This window comes from Lolium rigidum, chromosome 3 (assembly GCF_022539505.1).
Source record: "Lolium rigidum isolate FL_2022 chromosome 3, APGP_CSIRO_Lrig_0.1, whole genome shotgun sequence".
Taxonomy (NCBI): domain Eukaryota; kingdom Viridiplantae; phylum Streptophyta; class Magnoliopsida; order Poales; family Poaceae; genus Lolium; species Lolium rigidum.
Genome location: NC_061510.1, coordinates 359,919,281 through 359,929,688, shown reverse-complemented (window position 1 = coordinate 359,929,688; position 10,408 = coordinate 359,919,281). Strand labels below are relative to the sequence as shown.

At 42.1% G+C, this 10,408-nt stretch overlaps 1 protein-coding gene across 1 annotated transcript; it reads right to left on the bottom strand.

Annotated features, from left to right (window-relative positions):
- Positions 1-3,034: 3,034 nt before the first annotated feature.
- LOC124700409 (homeobox protein KNOX3) lies at positions 3,035-9,982 on the bottom strand. The gene is made up of 5 exons (XM_047232541.1): positions 9,596-9,982; positions 9,280-9,402; positions 9,020-9,161; positions 3,447-3,679; positions 3,035-3,238 (listed from the first exon to the last, which is right to left on the bottom strand). The coding sequence occupies exons 1-5, from the start codon at positions 9,980-9,982 to the stop codon at positions 3,035-3,037; spliced, it is 1,089 nt and encodes a 362-aa protein (XP_047088497.1).
- Positions 9,983-10,408: the final 426 nt, after the last annotated feature.

Sequence of the window (10,408 nt, the reverse complement as noted above, 5' to 3'; positions counted from 1 at the left end):
GAAACCCACTGGACATTGATTTTTTTATGTGACGTTAAAAGCATCTTTAACAAGCGCGCTATATTTCGACACGCTATATGTCGCTCTGACCTTGCTATTTGCCGCACGCTGTGCTATGCTTGCTAAACTGGATCGCGAAACGTTCCTCTCTGCCAGACGCTCCAAAATACAGCGCGCAACGCCAGCGGAAATAACAATCACACACAACTATGCATCAAACAAGATTAAACAAACTTCACAAATTCATAAATAAATATACTATTTATTATTACAACACAAGAATACAACAAGTACATCAAATTGTTCACAACAAATACAACAAGTTTATGGATCAACATACAACAATACAACATAGTTTTAAACAATAAAACATAGTTTTCAAACAATATAACAAGTATGTAACTATTGTTGTCCACGCCAATTCCACCATTCTTCTATGAGATCTTTTTGGAGCTCATCATCTGTTTCATTGGAGCGAATGAAATGATACGAACGCAATGAACCGGGCAATCCTATGTATGATCCACATTTTTCCCATGATCATCCTCTATAATCATGTTATGCATGATGACACAAGCGGTCATGATATACCAAAGACACTAATGGTCCCAAAATCTAGCCAACCCCCTCACAATGGCAAATTGAGCTTGCAAAATCTCAAATGCTCTCTCTACATATTTCCTACCGCTTGTGCATTGTAAAATTGGGTTTGTTTCTTACCTCGTGGTTGAATAACCGGCTTCACAAATATTTGCCACCTTGGATAGATGTTGTCGGCGAGGAAGTAGCCATAGTTGTACTTGTGTCCATTTGCTTCAAACTCCACCAATGAACCTTCCCGCATTGCAACTCGTCACTTTCTGATATGTGTTATGACCAAGTTCTCCAGCGGCATTTCTTCGTTGCTCAAAGAATCGATCATACTTGATCACCTCTGTTGCTACGTGCTTGAACAAGTTGATGCTCATCCGAAAACGTAGCCGAAAATAGCTTTCGGAAAATATCGGATTCTCATTGAAATACGACCGCATCAACCCTTCAATCCTTTCTCTCCACAACTTCTGTCTGCCGAACATCGATCCATCTATTTTTAGCCTCTTGACGGTGCGATATGCTAATAGTATGACGGTGCGGTATGCTAATAGTATGGATATGTTCTCTTCTTCCTCTATGTCATACTCGTTGTCCGATGAATCGTATGATGAACTCTACAAATATACATATGAAATAACTTCACTACTACTAGCTTGTAGCAAAAAATTGGATAAAATGTTGGCAGCCGGTGGAGACGCATACCTTGCGAGCAAACCGCCGAGCACCTTGGCTACGCCATGTTGAAAGTATGCTCGGCGACGACATGGACACCGCTCGTAGCGGCAGAGCGTGCCGCTAGCAAGAGGAGGAGGAGGAGGAGGCGCGGGGGAGGCGAAGTGCCGTCCAAAGCGTCGGCCTTGTCGGCCTTGTGCCTATCGATGGCAGCAATGGTTCGGTACAGCGCAGCGGAGCGGCTGAAACTGCCGGGAGGAGGTGCGGGGGAGGCAAATCTACGGTGCAGCGGCGAAGTCGAGCGGGGGCGGTGGCGAAATCGCGGGTGCGGGTGGGGAAATGGAGAGCGCGGGGTAAATTTTCCAGCCGTTAGAGCTTCGCGCGCGTGCGAAAAGATGCCGCACTGCAGCCGACGGCGTCACATATGGCACACCAGTTAGTGCAAAAGCGCAGCGCACACTAAAAAAATTTGCAGCACCAGTGGAGGAGCAAATTCGTGTCCGCGCTGCATACTAGCGGTTTTATTAGCGCAGACCCGGGATATCACGCCTATTGAAAATGCTCTAAGTGATGCTGTAAGTAGTCTCAATGGGGCACTATCCTACCAAATGTGTTACGAACAGTGTGATGTCTAGAATAAAAAGGACTCGTGAAATATGGAAATATATTGCGGGAATTCAAATAACTCCCAGGTGCGCTCTCTCCAACCAAATGACATATTTTTAATTATCAAAAGAATTCAAAAAATAATTGCGAAAATCCAATATTTTTTTGTTGTCGATGTAAAAGGACACAAATGTCTGACAAAAAGCCTTAACTTTAGCACATATCTTTTCTCCACAGTCCAAAGGACAAATCGATTTTCATGGAAAGACTTTGTGCTCATGTGCAAATGTAGACATGAATTTTTCGTTTGAAATTTTTTAACATTTTAAAATATATCAAAGATACATTTTAAAATAAAGGGAGCATATGCACCCAAGAGCCAAAACATCACTCCCAATATTTTGGATGAAAAATCTGGCCATATCAATTTGGTAGTTAAAACTAAAGATGTTTGACTAGAGCGAATTTTTCAAACGATTGGAATATTCAAATTTGCATAGTATTGTTACCGAGAGAAGTAGCCAAATATGCAATTTTTTCTACTATTTTGCCTGCTGAAAGATTGGAATTGAGTGAACAACTGAACACCTATTAATTTGACGTTTAAAATAACAGGAAATTGATCTCAAAGAAGGTAATTGCATTGGGTAATAAAAGAACATAACTGTAGTTGTCCAAGGCTTAACTGACAACAACCTAAATAGTTAAATACCTGAACAAGGAATCATACTTGTGAAAAGCACGAAAGCATAAAAATCTAGCCAAACGGTCAGCAAATAAAGAAACATGGATCTACTATCACATTAGCAGGCATGGACAAAGTTAGAAAAGGCACACCAGTAGAGATCGAATAGGAAGAAGATAGCTCTAGCAAGAGCTTAAATTATTCAAACATGCATAGAAACGCATGTAGCAAACAGGCAGTGATCCATATGGTCAAGTCAACAGCAATAAAACCACAAAACACGATCAAATCCACACACAAATGGTATAGGTAGGTACGTAGGGATAAACAAAAATAAGCATGTGGCCTCATTTCAGCGCATGCAGCACACAAAGGCTAACTATCTTGGGTTGTTGGACCCAAGAACCCCAGCATAAAGCAGATCACAGGCAATTGGAGACGATCGAGGTCACAGTTCTGAGACAAGGGCTGGCAGAGTTACCCAAGCCTGTAGAGGCCACCATCATTGACGAAGTGGCCGTCCATGTAGAAGGCGGCGTTATGTGGGTGGTAGCTGTCCATCATCACGAACTGCAGCTCGTCGGATGGCTTCCAGTGGCGCTTCCTTTGGTTAATGAACCAGTTGTTGATCTGCTTGAGGTCGAGGCCCGTTGACTCGGCCAACATCACCTTCTGGCTCTCCTGTTAAATGATGCAAATGGTTAAGTTGGGAAACTAGATGGTAAGTTCCTACTTGTTAGCGGTGCACATGTTCATATCGTATGATTGACAGACAAACAGAAACTTGCTGCATTATGGTGCATAGAACATTCTACAACCGAGAATGTTTTTATTGAAAAGGTAAGCTCTAAAATGTGTCGAATATGGAAACTTGGGAACATTGGTATACCGAGGGGTAAGGCCATTTGTAGTGCATCTCCCACCAGCTAAGGAGCTGCTGGCGAGCATCCTTGGGAAGCTTCCCTTTCTTCTTCTTCTTTGACAGCTCTTGCTTGAGGGAGCTCAGATACCCACTGTACTTCTTCAGGAGATGGTGCTTGAGTTCCTGGTCCACGCCATGGGCATCAATCTCAGGAAGCTCTGTCTCTCCTCCACTGCCTTCTTGATCTTCCTCAGAAGAGCCTTAATTTACACATAGGAAATGAAAGTTGTTAGTAAATAAAGTAAATTACATGGTATGGACACAATTTCACATAGTTAGATCAATGTAGATTATAGAAACACGCTTTGCAAGTATATGTGGCACGAAAGGCATGAAGCCAGATTAATAGTTGTCCACCATAGTAGCCTCAATGGATAAACATATAGTTTTGAACGAAAAGGAGAATGACATGACAGATTTAGTGAAACATCAACTAGCTACTGACATGTGAATAGGGACATTACAGGAAAGTTACTCTCGCATGACTTTAGTCTTGGGGAAATAGCAAGTTACATTTTTACCCCTGAAAAAGTAAGTTACATCTTTATTTCTGAGAAAAATATCTGGTCGAAACCTCCTTAAGGTAGAAACCTGTAAAAAACACCTTTAGAAGCTCAATGTTTTTTTTATAATATATGCTTTCAGAAGGTGCGGTTACATAAACATGTAAGGTTTAAACTTTAAACTCAAATTTAATTTCGCAGTATTCAAAAAGCAAATTCAGACATGGATACAAGAAAACAGAATATGCTACTACATATAAGTTTGAACTTGGAATTTTCATGTTTCTAGAACATCAACCTCCTAACTCCTTTTATTTGGGATTTTTTTAAAACTGTAGGTTATAGTTTCCGCAGAGTTTTCACCACTGTTTTCCAATTCTTCACCAGACTGGTTTCCCCTTGAAATCTTTCTCATTACTATAAATTATATATTTACTTAAAATGCTTATTCTGTATGAAGAATCTGTGTCAAAACTCAATATATATGCATCAATGTCTAACGTGCAGCATTGATTAACCTCTACAAATATGGATATTCATCATAATGTGCCCCCTGGATACTCTCTGTTTACAGTACTTCATCTATTTAATTAGCAATGTTATGCTTATTCTCTCTTTACATTATACGATCTATCTAATTAACAATGTTATGCTTATTTTGTATGAAGATGAGATAATCATGTCTCAATAACCCTATTTTTAAAAATCTACCAACGTCAGCCATGGTCGTTGCAAGTTTGATTCAGGCTGATATGGAGCTCCTTGGACTGGCAAGATCATGACGAGATCATCATCGTTTATAGTTGTGTCCTTGTCCTATAGTGCAAAAGCAGAGCGCCTGCTGTTCACCCTCAAAAAATAACTCGATATATATGTCATTTCTAATGTGGGGCGTTTATCATTCTTACGAATACGGATTTCCATCTTAAAGTTTAAGAAATAAGTTCATAAGTTAAATAAGTTCAACTAATATAGTTGGAAGAGAGAACCGTCAGATCAAAGCTGGTTTCTTGCTAAAACATTTGAAAGTGTCATATATTAAAAAAAATTGAAGTGCCATTCATAAGAGTTGCGTAACAAGTCCATTTGGAGCTATGTAATTAATAGAAGGGGAAAACATAAGAGTTCAAATATTTTAATCATTTTAGGATAAAACTAGTTTATAACGGTTTGTTAAATGTGAATTGACATTTGAACAATCGAGCTTCATATGGTCCGCACAAATATATGGATTTTCATTTTAATTTGTAAGAAATAAGTTTATAATTCAAGTTCAAAAAATAGAATTGAAAGAGAGGGACACAACTTATAAAGCTAGTTTCTTTATAAGATGTCTTGAAGTACCCTTCATAAGAGTTGCTCTATTTGGAGGTACAAATAAAAAAAGAAACAAATAGAAGTGTTCAAGTTTATTTTTACTTTTTACAATTTAATTCTGCTAGAAAGCATTTGTAGGCTCAAATAATTAGTGAAATATACCTTGGTAGTCAAACATATGTTTACATATATGCTGTAATTAGGATCCAACTGGTGTAGCAAAATGGGCCACCTCTCTTTGAAATTACTTCCTAGTTATATGGTGGTTGTTGTTCACTATCTATTCAGTTTGCATCCCGAGTGAGTAGAGGGTTGAAGTTGTGTGGTAAAATTTACCAATTTAGGCAGTCAATCTTAAGAATTTGTTACCTTCGATATGTCAAATTATATCGATTGACAAGACGAAAATAGTGTAATAAATTTGGGACCAAAAATATTTTTCATTACATATAACTTAGATGCATTTTGTAATTTGTACTGATTACTTATAAGTAAACTAAGTTGTAAATACATTAGTGCAAAGAAAGTACATGTGCATATCCCACCATACAAAGAGGTGGTCACATTTATTTCTAATGTCATCCTTTTTTTTCAGATTTCTGTTTGTTGGTGCATGGGATATCACTCATGCTAAGCAAGCTTTGCTCAGAGGCAGTCAATTTCTCATGCGTATTGTACTATACTGTACTAATTAGGAACTTAGGGTAAATTTCTTTGAGAAAGCATGCTTAGTTGATAACAAGAAATGGAGGAATCATTACTCAGAAAATGCTAAAAGAACATGTACAGATAAGATGCTGAGATAGCTTAAAACTCATGGGTATTAGACTATTGATTACTAATCAGATTTGCATAAAGAAAGATAAGTTCTATCAGTGCATTTCAGAGGTCATTTCATCAATAAAAAAAAATTAAAACATGTGCCGCTTCAGATGAAGTACTTGTATTCCTGCATGGGAACAAAAGTATAGATTAGGAGAGTTAGGAATTGTTGATCACATCTTGTGCCTGAAACCGTTAATTATGCTTTTGAAAGTAAGATGGAATTGCTCCTTGGAATATTAGTTAAATTAGGATGTGTTACTTTGTTAATATTTACTAACCAGAACAACATAAGGAACAATGTAAAAGATCTCTAGGCAAGACGCCCTGGCATAAACTTATTATTGCAGAAAGTATTATCAAACAACTCAGCCTTTCAACAAAACTGGGAAGAATAAACATTTTAGCACCTCATACATGCATTATGAAAGAAAATCGAAGAGTGCAGTATAAGTGGGCACGGTATTGTATGTAGTGGGAAAGCATGAAGCTTGTTAAGATAATAACAGAAGGAAATCAACATGGATTTGCCAAGAAGTTTGGGGTTGAACTTGCGGTCAAGAGATCACAGGAACCATGAGATGCCGTCATGCAGATGACTACATGAACGATATTTTAATGATGACATGCAGATGAAAGTATCAAATCGTCAAGTCATGCATGTTTTTTCTCCAGTTGCATTGTCTTTTCCAGTGACATTCCAGCCAGCTTCTTTATCCTTTTGTTTTCTTTTGGTTGCTTTTTACTACCAGGCAAGTTTCAGTATCTCTTTTGGCCTTACCTCAAGACAAACGGAAACTCGTGATATCTGTGTCCCCTGCTTTTGCATGGCCTTGAAAGAATGCATGCAACGAAGAATCTTGGAGTACATGTGCAACATCAATCAGGAAAAAGCATTGTTGTTTTCTGATCAACCCAACTATACGTTTGAACTGTTATTAATAGGAGATGTAGTAGGTTTACGAGTCCAGCATTTTGCCCTTGTTTCGAATATGATATCCACTTTAACTTGTGAGATTAGGCAACATTCATTATCTTTCACTTGTTTTCTCAAAAACAAAATGTGTCTTCTCTAGAGAAAACTGAAAGAAAAGAGAGAACACATGTAGAGATGTAGTCTACCAAGAAGTCTAGGACAAAGAACAATTGAACTTGAGAAGAAATGTGAGTTGACGTCTGAAAATGTGGACGGGGTTGAACTTGGACTTGCCTCGGAAAGCATCCAATGTATCTTGACCGCCATTATTTATGAGAGAGAGGGCTGTCACAAAATACAGCAACATATCCAGTACTAGTACTCTAGCTATACTGCTACACTAGATCATATAGCATGGATATAATATTGGCCGAATAGTTCTGCATAGATTGCTGGAGATCTCACATCAAATAATGGGGATGCTTAACTGTTTCTATGGTTCTCGAGGCACTCGGACCAGTCTGTCAGTCAGTCCATGGCACTGCACTGGTCAGAACTCAGAACACACAAAGAACTAAAGCCAGCCTCATATGCTATTTACTCATCTGTCTACCTATGCATCTAGTATGTGTGAAACATGTTTTATCACTTCATTATTTTTTCGCCAGATTGACCTGGACTATGAGGGTTCACAGAAACCTTACACTGTTTCTCTACCACATGACCACATCAGATGGCAGCTAGCTAGCTAGTTTCATCCCTGCACGACATGCTCCAATAATGAAGAGATCGTGTGGCAGCAGTGCAGGTGCAGCCCGGCCCTGACCCAAGTGAAAACTACCGAGAGCACTGAACAGCTGTGTGTGTAGTACTACAAGTACCAGTCACTATAGCCTCGTGATAGTGATTAGAAAGGCCTCTGGCATCGTGTTCGTCTCGACACACCTGAGATGTGTGTGCATCACATTATAAAACGAGCAAAGACCACGACCCAGAACAAGAGATTCTAGGACAAGAGGTAGCTACATAGATTTCTTGAGGGGGAGAAAGATGACAAGAATGTTGTTCTGGCTTGCGTGACAGATGGGGGATGAGATGAGCCTGTTTTCTCTCTCTCTCTCTCTCTCCCCTCTCACTCTCCTCCATTAACACAACATGTGTGTGCATGTACTTGCTCCACTGACATACGGCAGTGGGACTCCTCGGCCTTGCACTGTTGGGTTGCACAGTGCTACCTCCGGCCCTTCCCCAAAACCCTAGAAGAAGGCTGGGTTTCCATCATGCATGGGGAAAAGATGGCTGAAGCAAGAACCACTCAGAGTCACATGCATATGTTCCTCCCGAAAGGGAATCGGCCTTATATTCGGAGACCACACCTACTCATGGATCTAGAAGATTTAACTAAATTTCTGCAGTTGCTGATTACTGGGAATGATTGAGGAGATGAGAAGGTGCGAATCAAGGGGAGGAAAACAGATGTAGCTCAGCCCTGATGATGTGCGTGTGTGAGGAGAGGACGACTATTCCTTTCCAGGCTTCCAGCAGAAGAAAAGATCCATGGATGTCCAGGTTGAAGAATCTAAACGTATGCTTCTTCAGGAAGAGCAAGCGGCCAGCCGGGGGAAAGAATCTTTTTGTGGAAAACCCTGATCAGGAATGCCGCGACACTAGAACATCAAGAGCGCAGACAAGCAAGCAACCCATTCGTGCGCACAGTTGTGCACATGCATGCACAATCATACAATGCACGACAAAATGATTTTTATGGATTTTTTTTCGTTCACGCAATAAAAAAGAAACACTTTTTACCATACTATGCAACCAGTAAATATAGAGGAAACGGGAAGATGGAAGAAGAAGGAAGAAGAGATGGGGGAGGAGATCATGGACGAACACTTGCAGGAATTCTACTACCGGATGGATGCAAGCAAAAATTATGGATGGATTGATGCGTGGATGGCTGCACGGATTGGTTTCTTTACCGGAGGACAGGATACGCAGCGATCTGCCGGAGATGGAGAGCGAGTTGACCTGTGTCTCCACCCTCCTCAGGAACTCCATTGCTTCCTGCAGCGGCCTGGTCAGCTCCTCCCGGTACTTGACCAACATCTCATGGTACGCCTCCTGGATCACACACATACACGAGCACAAGAATCGCCATTGGTAAGTAGTAAAGTAGAAGCCATGCCAAGAAGAACATTAAAGGAAAATGTTTATTCCAAGATCGGCCAGGGAGCTCAACCATGAACTGATCCAGCTCGGGCTCCGTCGCGGCGCCGAGGTTGCCGAGCGCCGTGCGCTGCCTCAGCTCCAGGTCCTGCGCCACCGCTGTCAGCCTCGCCGACACATCCGGCGGCGCCCCCACCTACAACCAGGACGGCTCAGCCCAAGCTTACGAATAACATATTAACATGCACTTGATGTACTGTAGCTTCTATCAAAAGGCAAGCAAAGCGCATGCTCGATTTTTTACATGAGATGTAGAAGAGAAACTTCTTGTGCAGCAGTGCTACTGTCAGCGTTACTAGTAGTAGACCAGCAGTAGAACTATCACTTGCCTTTTGGCAATCGAGGTAGGCGGCGAGGAGGGATGAGTAGTGGGGGTGGGAGATGATCTTGGCCTTGATGGCGTCCACGTCGACGCCGTAGGACGACGACGACGACGGCTCCTTAGCCGCCTTTGCGCACGCCTCCAGGAGGCTGCCGTTGGCCAGCTGCAGCACCGGGTTTCCGCCGCCGCCGTGGTTTCCACCGGACGGCGCCGTGTTCAGGGAGAGCGGGCTGTGCGCCAGATAGCCGCCAGACTGTTGCTGCTGCTGCGGCGGCGGCGGAGGTGGTGCGACGACGGCGCTGAGCGGCGAAGACCCCCATGGGAGCTGGTTGTGATGGTGCTGGTGGCCGTGGCCGCTGGCTCCAAGCCCAAAGTGCTGGGCGATGTCCTCCATAGGAGAGAAGGAAGGGGTTGTTATCTCTAGTGATGTCGTGGTGCAGCGATCAAGCTCTCCCGGCCACACTCTCCCCGAGCTCCTGCGCAAAAGGAGACGGATTGAGGTTGAGGTGAAGTTCTTGGGCGGAGAGAAAGAGGAAAAGGGTTTGGGGAAGGAGAAGGGCACCACCTGCCTTGCCTTGCCTTGAGCTGCTAGCCTTTTCTCTCTCTCTCGGCCTCTCAGTCTCAGTCGATCTCTCTCTTAAGATATCATTAGAGAGAAGGAGATGGGGAGGGAGAGGAAAAGCTGGGAGCCCAGTACAGTACACACCTGCCTTTGGAGAGAGACAGTGTAGTGTAGGGTGGCTTTCTTTTTCAGGTCAAATCAAGGCTTGGAGTGGCTTTGTAGGGAATTTCTGTAGCTCGCCAGTGGAGACGAAGCTGG